This window comes from Muntiacus reevesi, chromosome 9 (assembly GCF_963930625.1).
Source record: "Muntiacus reevesi chromosome 9, mMunRee1.1, whole genome shotgun sequence".
Classification (NCBI taxonomy): Eukaryota; Metazoa; Chordata; class Mammalia; order Artiodactyla; family Cervidae; genus Muntiacus; species Muntiacus reevesi.
The window spans coordinates 36,318,678-36,332,091 of NC_089257.1; the positions used below are offsets into that span (position 1 = coordinate 36,318,678).

Sequence of the window (13,414 nt, forward strand, 5' to 3'; positions counted from 1 at the left end):
TCTGGAGATGTGCTCAAAAGACAACTCCAGGAAGCTATCTGGGATCACAACACCTCCCTCCATCCTCCCTAATGCCAGCCCTGATTTTGGAGGAGCCCCTCCTCTGGGGAGGTGCTCAGCAGATCTCCAAGTGTTGGTCTCTTGGGATGTTGTACTTGAGCTTGTGGGCTTCGAAGAGATTTTCCAGCTCCTTCATGTAGTGCTGGTGAAGCCTGTCCACCTCCTCCTGGGAGGGATGTGGTGTCTTCTGCACCTCGATGGGCTTCCCCACTGCAAGACACAGAGGTGGGTGCTGGCTCAGAGCTGGAACCTATGAAGGCGCAGGGACCTTGGTGTTCCCACTACAATGGTCATCTGAGCAGGTAAGCACTGTAACTCCCTCCCTTTCAGTTCTTTTTTGTGTTACTAAGATGTTAGGTCAAATTCAAGATTCTGGTATATCAACAATACAGCCAGCACATGTACATGCATTATCTCTTATGTTATCCTGACAATCCTACAAGGATATAACCTGGTATTATTCCTATTTGACTGCTGAGGAAATGAGGTCCAAGGTGGTTAAATAGCTTGTTCAAGGTCACATAGCCAGGAAAAATCAGTAGCAGGGTGTTAGCCCTTGGGGTGTGCACTTAGCTTCAGGGAAAGGTGAATCTGGGATTCTCAGATGCCATGATTGGAAGAGCCTGTGTCTGTGGGAGGAGGTGGATCAGAAAGCAGCTGCCATGTTGTCTTTCCTGGGAATGGCCTGGAGGGAGCAGCACTATAAACATTCAAGAAATGCACCACACAGTGCAAACAAGGTTTGACAGAGCTTTGTCTGTGTTCAACTAAGAACTGCCTGGGTGAGTAGAGATGAACAGCTCTATTAGTACTGCCTTGGAATCTAGGTGGAATTCAAAAAGTAAGCAAATAGCTGAAATATGGTACTAAGTCTATGGACTAAAGCGCATGCCCATTATGGACAAGGAAATCCCTCTGGCTCTCCTTCAAAGCCTGCTGATTTCTACTTTACACACAATTCTAACAGACCTGGAATGGTCATGTATCCACCTTCTCCAATTACTGTCATTAGATCCTGTGATCAGGATTATACCCTCCTTGTCTTTCATAATAAAAAATCAAATACCCTCATCAAACGTCAACTTTGTTACGAAGGGCAGGGTGATCTCTTGGAAGTGGTTTACCTTCTGTGAGTCTGTGTTTGCAGTCAATAAAATGGGGATGAGAGTCCCTCCTCACAAACTGTTGGGAAAACTAAGCCACTGCATGTAAGGAGCCAGTGCAGTGCCTGACACAAGCAGGGGCACAGTAACCAGGAGTGGCTACTGGCCATTGTGCCCCTGTTACTCTTCTCATTCTAGACGGCCTTTCATAGGGTTACTTGCCGGTGTGTCTGTTTTATACACCAGAAAGAGAGCTCCACGAAGTCACGGGTACAGGGCTCTATGTCCAGGTCTCCTTGCAGCACAAGCCCAGGCCTCTTACTCTATAGCCCTTCCCCTCCCAGCCTGGGTCCAGTCTCACCCACAGTGGTGATGGCTCGGCGGTAGGGCATAAGACCAAAGCTGTACTGGAAGACTCCACGGCCATAGAAGAGAGGGATGGAACCTCTAATGTTCTTCTGAATTCGGTCCTGAAACCACCGCAACCAGGAACCAGGAGAGTTCTCAACCTGGTCATATATGTCATTCTCCCCAAAGGAGAAGATCGGCACCAGATCTGCCCTAGAGGGAGACAGGAGAGAGGGCGTGTGGAGGGGCAAGAAGACACAAGCTGGTCCCCTAGCCTCCTGAAGGGAGCTAGTGAGCAGGAACTGGAGCAGAGGACAGGGCCCTGGACCAAAAATAGGAGGCCTCGGGTGTCTCCCAGAACTGCCACGGTCTTGTTTTATAGTTTCAGGCAGGTCATGGTGCTTCTCAGGGCCAAGGCCTAGCACTCAATTCTGACTGAGTCCATGCTCGCTCTGCTTGCCACAGATAGGCCAGTGAATCTGAGATGAAGTGTTGGGATTCGGAAGGGACTATTCAGAGTGGCTGACCAAGAAGATGGCAGGCTAGTGCATCCAAATAACCATCCTGTAGGGCCAGGATGCCAAGTATTTTGTGGACCATAGACTGCGATATAGGTGAGGAAACAAACTGAAAAGACTATTTGATCATTGCAAATGTCCCCAAGAATGGGGATGCTCAGGCAGGAAAAAGTGTTAGTTTCACTTCCTTACAGTCTTTTACAGGAGGGCAGCTCAGGTTGTCTTCCTTAGGCAAACTTTATTTGTTCCCAAGGTAACAAAAGCTGCAAGATGAGGGTTAAAGTCACAGAAGCAGGTCCAGCACAAATTCAAGATTAACCCTTATCAGTCACAGGGTCATGACAGGGAAACTAGAATACGGCTGAGAGTCCTCCAAGATAAAAAATACATCTGCAGACTTTCTGGGAAAATCTCCTACAGCTATCTTTGTATTCTTCACAGATGGTTAAAGACAGGAGAATAGCTTTATAGCAATATGCCCTTTGAGACTTAATCTCTTTAGTTACAAAATTTTCCTTCCAGAATCTTCTCTGGGTATGTGGTCCTGAGACACTGCATCTGTCACCAACATACAATCTTCATTGTTAATGAATGGAGACACTGCCTGCCAAAATAGGTTCTGTGGTCTTCCCTCCAAAGTATAATCCTTGCCAATCTCCAGTTGAACCCAGAGCCCTCTCCCCAATACCCGTGCGTCAGGGCGAGCCTGATGAAGCCCTTGCGGTTCCGCAGCACCAGCTTGTAGGCTCCAGGCCTGGCATTCAGTGACTCCTGGACGCCCCCAACAACGATGGACAGCAAGTTGCCGCCTTCTTTCCTGCTCAGAATGTGAGCAGCGCTCTCCTTGTCTGATGAGACCAGCCCTGGGGAGAGAGGAAGGTGGTCACGTACAGTGTGAAGGCGGCAAGCATGGATCAGGAGTGTGACTTGGGCTCTCCCCCACTTCCCAGCTGGGAGGACCCTGATGACAGGCACTGAGCACTACCCCTTTTCCCAACACTCCCAACAAGTTCATCACTGAGCACAGAGCTGTGGGAATAGCTTCTTTGGGACTCATCTCCTTGTCCACTACACATTCCCTTGGAAGAAGTACAGAACAATTGGCCATCCTCATTAAAAATCCCTCCTCATGCCTTCAGCCCCCATAGTCCTGGGATAGAAAGAGTGGAAAAATTCACCTGAACACATGATGTAATCCCTGTAGACAGGGGCCCAGAAACACCAGTGCATCAACATCAGATGTGAGCAGATGCCTGGGAAAACCGAGGAGAAGCCCGTACTCTCTGTGCACAGGTTGATAAACGCTCCGGTGGCGAGGATCCCATGAGGGTGGAAGCCAGCGACATAGTTACGGGAGGGGTCCAGCTCAGCAGTCTTGACCAGCTATAGGGACAACAATCTGGTGAATCGGGGCTGCGTTTACTACCCCACAAACCCCACTGCTGCCTCCCTGCTAAGTTTCTGTGCTGACTTCTTCTATGTGTCCCATGAGCCCAAGTGCTACCACTCCCCATGGGAGTATCCTGTGATGAGATTGCCTGTCTGAGGATCTTTTCCCCAGTGAAAGAATGAACTAGAGTAGATACTCAGGAGACTATGGGATGACGACGGCGAACACAGTATCACGAATGGATGATGCCAGTGCTGCCTGCCTGGAAAGGAAGAACCCTGCCCAGTGCAGAGGTAGGACTTCTGGGAAGAAGACAGGAGACAAGCGATGTACTATATGAAGGCAGACCTTCTCCCAAGCAGAGCACTACCAAAATGGAGGAGCCAGCACAGGAGGGAGTGAGCCTCTCACCAAGTTTTGTGGCATCTGGAGTTCTGTCCCAGGTAAAGAGCTGGAAGCCCGAGTCCCTGTGACTTCAGCACCCAGGGTGCTGAAGCTAGAGGTTGGGAGGAGGGCCATGCAGTCAATAGTGACGCTTGCAGGTGCGGGTGAATAGGGGTCAGCGAGGTGTCCTGTCAAGCCTGCAGCACTTCCTGACACCAGGTCTCAGCCTGCCCACAGCAGTGCACCCCTGTCAGGCCTTGGCCTGTGGAGACACTACTGTTCCTGGATAGTGAAATCTTACACATAACTCAGCTCCTGAACTGATCACAGGATGAGGGGGAATCAACTTCCTCAGGGAAACACTGTCTGATTCTCCACCACTAACTCTTTAGGAAGCCCATAGTGTGCATTAAGATGCTCCAGTGCTCAGAAGCAGTCTTCTAAATTCTCTAGAAACTCTACCATTAGGCGCTAGCTCATAGAATCACAGCACAAAGGACTGTGAGTGGACTACCCCAGCAGAGATGCTAGGACAAGGAATGTTGCTTGCCTGCCTTCAAGTCAACCACCACTGTAGCTGCAGCTGACAGTGGGCCTTGAAAGAAATTCAGGATGGAATATAATAGGATACTGGTCACAGAGAGGGAGCATGCACATCACAGGAATAATTGAAGTGAATCCAGATTTTGTATCTCCCCATATGTAGAAAAACACGAAAATCCCAAAGAAAGGCTATCCCAAAGAATGCTCAAACTACTGCAAAATTGCACTCATCTCACATGCTAGTAAGGTAATGCTCAAAATTCTCCAAGCCAGTGCTCACTTTGGAAGCACATATACAAGTAAGCCAGGAAGTTAAAGAAAATACAGTATACTAATGCATATATATGGAATTTGAAAAGATGGTAATGATAAGTTTATATGCAAAACAGAAAAAGAGACACAGATGTACAGAACAGACTTTTAGACTCTGTGGGAGAAGGCGAGGGTGGGATGTTCTGAGAGAACAGCATGGAAAGAAGTATACTATCAAGGGTGAAACAGATCACCAGCCCAGGTTGGATACATGAGACAAGTGCTCAGGGCTGGTGCATTGGGAAGACCCAGAGGGATGGGATGGAGAGGGCGGCAGGAGGGGGGATCGGGATGGGGAACACATGTAAATCCATGGCTGATTCATGTCAATGTATGGCAAAAACCACTACAATATTGTAAAGAAATTAGCCTCCGACTAATAAAAATAAAAGGAAAAAAAAATTCTCCAAACCAGGCTTCAGCAATACGTGAACCGGGAACTTCCAGATGTTCAAGCTGGTTTTAGAGAAGGCAGAGGAATCAGAGATCAAATTGCCAACATCTGCTGGATCATTGAAAAGCAAGAGAGTTCCAGAAAAACATCTACTTCTGCTTTATTGACTATGCCAAAGCCTTTGACTCTGTGGATCACAATAAACTGTGGAAAATTCTGAAAGAGATGGGAATACCAGACCACCTGACCTTCCTCTTCAGAAACCTATATGCAGGTCAGGAAGCAACAGTTAGAGTTGAACATGGAACAACAGACTGGTTCCAAATAGGAAAAGAAGTTCATCAAGGCTGTATATTGTCACCCTGCTTATTTAACTTATATGCAGAGTACATCGTGAGAAACGCTGGGCTGGAAGAAGCACAAGCTGGAATCAAGATTGCTGGGAGTAATATCAATAACCTCAGGTATGCAGATGACACCACCCTTATGGCAAAAAGTGAAGAGGAACTAGAAGGCCTCTTGATGAAAGTGAAAGAGGAGAGTGAAAAAGTTGGCTTAAAGCTCAACATTTAGAAAACTAAGATCATGGCATCCAGTCCCATCACTTCAAGGGAAATAGATGAGGAAACAGTGGAAACAGAGTAAGACTTCATTTTCTGGGGCTCCAAAATACCTGCAGATGGTGATTGCAGCTATGAAATTAAAAGACGTTTACTCCTTGGAAGGAAAGTTATGACCAACCTAGATAGCATATTAAAAAGCAGAGACATTACCCTGCCAACAAAGGTATGTCTAATCAAGGCTGTTGTTTTTCCAGTGGTCATGTATGGATGTGAGAGCTGAACTGTCAAGAAAGCTGAGCACTGAAGAATTGATGCTTTTAAACTGTGGTGTTGGGGAAGACTCTTGAGAGTCCCTTGGGCTGCAAGGAGATCCAACCAGTCCACCCTAAAGGAGATCAATCCTCGGTGTTCATGGGAAGGACTGACACTGAAGCTGAAACTCCAATACTTGGCCACCTCATGCGACGAACTGACTCATTGGAAAAGACCCTGAAGTTGGGAGGAATTGGGGGCAGGAGGAGAAGGGAACGACAAAGGATGAGATGGTTGGATGGCATCACCAACTCTATGGACATGACTTTGGGTAAACTCCTGGAGTTGGTGATGAACAGGGAGGCCTGGCATGCTGCGATTCATTGGCTCACAATGAGTCGGACACGACGGAGCGATTTAACTGAACTGAATCTTTTGACGTTTAGCTACGTGGGTTGTTTTGTTTTCTTTTGTTTTTTCCAACAGAGCCCCATAAATACTGACTTCTCCCTTCCCTTTTAGAACAGCTCCTCAGAGATTTCTGAGAGGCTATCTCTGAATATAGTCCTCAGTAAGGCCTCTGAACAAAACACCTGACAACTCTAAGGTTGTACACTTGTTTTCAGTAAACAATAGGGGCTCCCTGACCCCCCTATCCACTCCCAACCAAAGATCTCTGCAGGACCTGCTCTGTTAAAGTGTGTGGATGACCGAGAAGTTGCCCTGGGAGGTGACAAGAGTCCAGAATCTGTGCGCAGCAGCACCTCCTGCAGGCCTCAGTCCAGGAAAGAGAGGTGAAAGTGCATGTCATCTCTCCCTCTGCTGGCCGCTGCGTGGTACTGCCCGCCATCTGCAGCTGCTGTTGCCACAGGTCTGCAGTGGCCTACAGTCCTGAACACTGTGCTCCTGAAATTTCTGCAAATATGTTTCCCACAATATCAATAGTGTGCTATGTGAGAAATCCTCTGGGGGAGATACCTGGTTATAGGAGAAACAGGAAAGGCACAGATAAGACCGGCACAGAGACGCTCAGCAGAATTTTTCTGCCCGATGTACAAATGACAGAAGTTCCAGGGGTCACAGGAGAGCCAGATGCTGTCCTTAGAAGCCCCGGGATCACCTGATGTCTCATGGAATCCACGCACCTAAATGATTCATGTGGAAGCATTTCCTCTACTTTACACGTGAAAAAATTGTAGCTCATAGAGCACATGTAACTCACCTAAGGTCATACAACGGGCATTTCCAGACCCCTTTTAGAACCTATGGTTTCCACTCCCAGAGATGACACCATATACATTCTTGTCTCCTGTGTCCAGAGAGGGCCACCTGCCCTTCTCTGGCACCTCTCTGTGTCCTCATTCCCTTCCTTATCCAATGCCACTAGATAATCAACCATCACAACTGCTTACATCCAAAGGTTTAGCCTGACCGGGATTCAGAATGGAGCAAAAGTCACTTCACTAAAATTCAGGGTCCTGCATCCCTAAGGCCTGATCCTTGGTCCAAGGTCCAGTGTGCAAAATGGAAATGAGGTACCATGAGCCAGATATCCAAGGTTAAGAGATAGGCAGAAGAGTAGGAACTGGACTGTTTAGTGGATCCCTGTGGTAACTATGATTCAGAGTGAGCAAAGCTCTGTCCAAGGACACAACGAATCAAACACACAGGGGCTGGATACATCCTGAGGGCTCTCTGCTCTGTGTCTATTCTCAGAGCCAATGCACACACTTTAAAAGCAGTAAAAGAACCTTCTGTACATCCTTTCTCATGTCTTCTTCCCTCTCAGGGTATCAGTATCATCATCTGATAAAGTGTCAGCAGATGCTCTAAAAAGCTTGTTTTTATTACAGATTCCTTCACTCCAAACTTATACTGTTGAGGGATTTACACCTGTAAGATACATAAGTGTGCTGCACAACACGGCCAACTGGGTTCCTCAAATCCTGTTCATACATCCGTTGTCATAGTGGCATCACATCACTGAAGTTGGAAAACCATAGTCACATAAAAGCTGATTCTTCCCCTAATAGTGGTAGAAGCCTGTCTCCTCTTCCTGGCCCACTATTCTGCTACTGCACACAGGGTTAAACATCCCCATGGATAAATGGGGACATTGGTCCTGACCATTCCCTAGTCAGCCCCATACTCACCGAGATGGGGAAATAGTCCTTCGTGTACTTCCATATGGTCCAGCGCCTTATGAAAGCACTCTGCCTGCCCCCCTGCCATGGCGTGTCTCGATCCAGGTACCACCAGATCGCATACAGGATACTGATCATCCAGAATCTTGTGAACAGTAAGCCAATGAAGACTACCCAGCAGATCAAGTCTGAGAAGGGAAGCAGGAACCATTAGTGGTCAGAGGTATGAAGGAACGAGCTCTCCCTGTTTACCCAGCTCTGGCAGCACTGCCCATTCCAGCCCTCCTCCTAGGAGAAAGTGATCAGCTTCCCAAGGTTTGGAGGAGGAGAGAATGCTGTCAACACCACCAGTGTCACATTGAGAGCCTGGATTTGAAACCAGTTGGTCGAATTTTAAACTAGTGTTTTCCCACTGCACCAGGTTGCTTACTCATTTGGGTCTTCCCCCTCCTCTTCCTTTTCTGTCTGTATTCACCAGATGCTCAATAAAGGCCTGATGGAGATGTGATAGGATGAACTCTTTCTGGTATCCATTCTTTAGAACCCCAGAGAAAAGCTATTCTTTCTATCCAGCCTAGTTCCTATCTGTTCCCAGCCCATCTTTCCACAGATACATCCCACCACATTCCCCCTCTAGTTAAAGTCCCCCCATGACTTCTTATAACTCTGAGGCTCAGCTCAAGCAGCTCAGCCTGATCTCAAGCTCCCCACTGGTGGCCCAAACCCTCTCTTGTTCTGGTCTCACTCACCACATGCACCTCATGTTCTGGCTATACTAAGTAGCTCAGTTGATACAACTCCCTGAACTCTAGCTTTTGCTGAGCTGTTTCCTTTGCTGCCAGGCCCTGTCTTGCTGAAGGAAGCAGGGAGGAAGAGGACAACTCATGCCTGGTCCGTTCATCAGGACGGCAGCAGAGCTAGAGACAGTCCCAGTAAGCAATTCCTCCCAAACTTAGGATTCTGAGTCCTGTCACAGGCTAATCCTGGTTTTGACTCAGGGTCAGGTGGTCTTTGGGGCTGCCTTTAAGCTGATGATAATTGAGGTTCACTGTTACAGAATATTGTATCCTCTACATTCCATTCCCTCCACTCAACGCCCTTTGCTTACACTCATAAAGAAGTTCATCCCCCACCTGTAGTCTATTTGAAAGTAGAGTAAACTGGCACTGTCTTTCATGTCGGACTTCCTGGAGGAGAGGACTTCTGACCCAGTCTGAATAGTGCATGTGTGGGTGCTAAGTTGCTTCAGTGGTGTCTGACTCTTTGCAACTCTGTGGACTGTAGCCCTCCAGGCTCCACTGTTCATGGGATTCTCCAGGCAAGAATACTGGAGTTAGTTTCCATGCTCTCCTCTAGGGGATCTTCCAGACCCAGAGATCAAACGTGCATCTCCTGTGGCTCCTGCATTGCAGGCAGTTTCTTTACTGCTGAGGCACTGGCGAAGCCCAGTGTGAATAATCGCAAAAGTTATAAATCAAAGTAGTTTGGGGCTCACAGAGGCTCGCTTTCTGCATAGCACCTACCACATGCCAGATGCTGGTGGTTAAGCCGTGAACAACGGACAGGAATTCCTGCCCTCCTGGTACTGACTTCAGAGTTGTGTTTGGAGCTCTTTGTTTTGTCCTTTCAATTTTTACAATGGTAAAATATGTTTACTGTATACCAGTCATCGAAATGACTCTTTGCTGTTTTTTTTTAAGTTTTCATTAGAGTATAGTTCATTTACATGTGGTATTAGTTTCAGTTGTATAGGAAAGTAAACCTGTTAAACTCATACACATATTGATTCTTGTTTGGTTTTTTTTTAATTCCTTTCCTATACAGATCATTACAGAGTAGTTAGTAGAGATTCCACTGCATTGCAGAAGATTCTTAATGCTATCTATTATATAGAGAGTAGTGTTGTGAATCCAAATCTCCCAGTTTATCCTTTGCACCTATCCCCTGTTAACGACAGGTTTTTTCCTATTTCTATTTTGTAAATAAGTACTCATGTACCTCTTTTTTCGTTCTGCATATTAGTGATATCATGTGATATTTGTATTTCTTTGACTATCTTCTCTCAGTTTGACAATCTTGATGTTCATACATGTTGCTGATAACACTGTTAATTTGTTCCTTTTTATGACTGAATAATATTCCATTGCCTGTATTACTGCATCTTCGTCACGTATTACTCTAATGGATGTTTAGTTGGCTTCCATGTCCTGGCTATTGTAAATGTGCTGTTATGAACATGGGGAGATTGTATCTTTCCAAATTATGGGCTCATGACAGAGGTCTTTTGAAGAACAATATGGAGATTTCTTACAAAACTATCAGAATACAATAGGACCCAGCAATGCCTCTCCTGAACATATACTCGAAATGATTTTTAAGAGTCAATTTGGTATAGTTAAATTAATTCACATTGTTGTGTAACTATACCAGCCTTCAACTCAGAACACTTTCCATCTTCCTAAACTGAACCTCTCTACACACGAAATTAGAACTTTCATCCAGGTCGAGAGAATAAAACCAAGTAGTTAATAGTTGTTCGTTGTGGGGTAGGATTTAGAAGAAATTTTGACTCTTTGAAAACACTTTGTTTCAGTGTGTTAAAGTAGCATGTATTTGTTTTTCAGCCAGAAAAAAGAATTTCAAAATGTTGGCATTTCTACTTGATCAGAAAGAACTCCCCCATCTAAACATCTCCCTCAGTCTGACCTCTCCTTTAAGTACTGTCAGCAGGCAAAACCCTAACTTGCATACATTTTCAGCCCCTAAAGAAAGGAAATACCATCTTTCCTATCATAACACCAAGAAGGTAAGATGTAAAATCCTACTTTACTGAGACCCACAGAGGGCATTCATGTTAGCTAACTTCATACAGAAAGCTAGTAGGATGAATGGTGGTTTCAATTCTACTATAATGTCCATATCATGCTCCCAACATTCATTCACAAAGCATTTTCAACATTAACTGTTCTAGCAGATGGAGATGCAGATGAGAATAAGACCAACTATCTGAAAAGATCTTACCTTCCTGCGTGAGTTAAAAAAGAGGAATTAAAAAAGAGGAAAGAAACAGATTAAACAAATAATCCGCTGGAAAGCATTTGTTGCTGGAGCCTGACTCCTCAATGACAGGTTCCGGTGGACCTTTCTGGCCACATCTTTGCCCCTCCTCAAACAACTGCGCCAGGCTAGCATGAACCATCTCTTCACTGTATGTGCAGCATTTACTGGCCTCCTGGGAAAACTGAAGGCCTGTACCTAAAGGCCTGTACATTTTGCCCTGTAGATTCATTTCCTAATATCATTGGAAAAGAGCCCCTTCTCTCCACCCACTGCCAGCCTCCTTAGACCAGGCTAAGTAATCTTTTAAAGAGCCAAATTGTAAGCATTGCAACACTGGGGCTTAAGAGGCAATTTGGAGGATATTGCGTAGGCACAAAATCATTTAAAATGCCAAAACCATACTTCGCTCATGGGCTGTACAAACACAGAAACAATCAGGGGCCTAGATTTCAATCATGAGTCTATGAGGTGACAGCTGATGTCAACTGTGACCTTGTGATTGAGCAGGACCTACGCAGCCTTCCTGGGAAAGATCCCTCATGTCCTCTGCCTGCTTCTTATTTGTAGAAAATCTTCAGCTTCCTAACCCTTCCCCAAATTTCAAAAATAAAATTATTAACAGAAATCACAAACACAGAGAGAAAACAGTTTCAATCAAGAAAATAAATAACAGTTTAACCATTCCACAAATTCAAAGAAATTTAGTTTGTTCCCAAGGGTCATAGATAATGATGAGACTCATCATTGAGTGGTTTTGCAAACACTGAAACCCCAGCAGGTGGAAGAAGTTGCTGACCAGCCGATAAACCTCAGACCAGGGGAAATCAGAAGCTTGATGATGGTGAGTCCCAGTTACCTCACCACCAAGCAATCAGACGATCCTCTACGAGCTGTTCATGCACCCAGAATCTCTACCTCATTTAGTCTCTAGACACTGTTCCTAGGTAATCAAAATAGGTGTCATGCATTTTGAGGCTTAACTCTCTGGACTCCTTGCTTGGCCCCTGTAATAAAGCCTACACTTTCTTTCATCACAACCCACTGTAAGTTTAGGTGCTTTACCTGTTCCCACAAGCAGACCCAAATCTGATTTGCTGACAACTGCTCCCCGTCATCTGTCTCCCCCAACACCCCAACACAGAAGATTCCTAAATTACAGCTTGTCTCCAATGGATTGGACCTTCTCACTCCTGTACCTAAAACCCTCCTGGGGATCCCCTTTGCCCTTGAGATAAGGGCCAAGGTACAAGCTACTGTTCCTGGTATCAGAGGGTCCGGATGCGCTTTCTCAGTGGCCTTCCTTCTAATTTCAGGCTCAAGGTTATGTGATTCTCTGTCCTCCTCTAGATACTCCCAGGTCCCAGGCTGGGTTGAGGTGGGCATGGACAGTCAGACAGTTCCTGAAGGCAAAGTTCCCCCAAGGCCATGTGAACAAGATGTCCCTCACCCCAGGTGATCCCCAGATACTAGGTTAAGCATCCACTTTAGGACCTGTATCTTTCCCCCTTCAATGCACCATGTGCACCTGAAGTGGCAGGTGCCCATGGCCTCCCAAATCCATCTCAGCTTTCCTTACGCAGGGCCAAGTAAGAGAAGATCAACTGGAGGACCGCGAAGGTCTGTAGCCTGCGTTCCAGTGGCATAAACAAAGGTGCAAACTCCACCATGCTGATTCCTCTACTTCCTCTGGAGGCTTCTCTGAGCTCCAGTGTAGTCTGAGACACCTGCTGCGTTTTGTTGCTGCCGGAGTTTGTTAAGATCCTGTGGGAGTTGGGGGGAGGGGGGTGGGTGTCTAGCCAGCTCTAGAGTCTCATTGCACCTACCCTGGCAGGGAGCAGTATCCTAGGTGAAATATTTATAATCACCTGGCCTGGACTAATCTTACTACAGAGGAAGACAAGGGCAGTGGGCACTTCAGGCAATACATTATCTGCCAGATCACCTTCGCTCAAATATTGCCCATTACTTGGCAAATAAAGCAGCAAGCATAGGGCAATCCTGCCCTCTTTACACCTACTCAACTGTTTGGCAGCCCTAATTGTCTCCTTTCACCTGCCAGGTCCATGATTCCCCCTTACAAATAAGAAGTACCTGCTCCCATGTAAGTATCTCTAGGTACCACTATCTATCTCCTCCATCTGACTGCCTTTTCCTCAGTTTGTCTGGACAGCAAAACTCAGGGAAGAGTAGTCTAATTTCCATGCCCTCTCCTCCATTCTGTCCTCCCTCTTCCAGACTTCAGATGCCACTATTCCATGGAACTAACCTTGATAAGTTCACCACTGACCTCCACAATGCTGAATACAGTGATCAATTTTCAGCTCCCATTTTGAACTCTCAGCA

The 13,414-nt window shown here is 46.2% G+C and overlaps 1 protein-coding gene across 1 annotated transcript; it reads right to left on the bottom strand.

Annotated features, from left to right (window-relative positions):
* Nucleotides 1-115: 115 nt before the first annotated feature.
* On the bottom strand, nt 116-12,738 carry LOC136174908 (2-acylglycerol O-acyltransferase 2-like). Its single transcript, XM_065945169.1, has 6 exons — nt 12,648-12,738; nt 8,021-8,199; nt 3,208-3,412; nt 2,718-2,892; nt 1,525-1,724; nt 116-270 (listed from the first exon to the last, which is right to left on the bottom strand). The coding sequence occupies exons 1-6, from the start codon at nt 12,736-12,738 to the stop codon at nt 116-118; spliced, it is 1,005 nt and encodes a 334-aa protein (XP_065801241.1).
* Nucleotides 12,739-13,414: the final 676 nt, after the last annotated feature.

Coding starts and splice junctions, on each gene's coding strand:
- LOC136174908 (XM_065945169.1), bottom strand. CDS start 12,738: ATGGTGGAGTTTGCACCTTTGTTTATGCCACTGGAACGCAGGCTACAG. Junction 8,200..12,647: donor CTTCTCTTACTTGGCCCTGC/GTAAGGAAAGCT, acceptor TTCCCTTCTCAG/ACTTGATCTGCTGGGTAGTC. Junction 2,893..3,207: donor GGATTACATCATGTGTTCAG/GTGAATTTTTCC, acceptor CTCTCTCCCCAG/GGCTGGTCTCATCAGACAAG.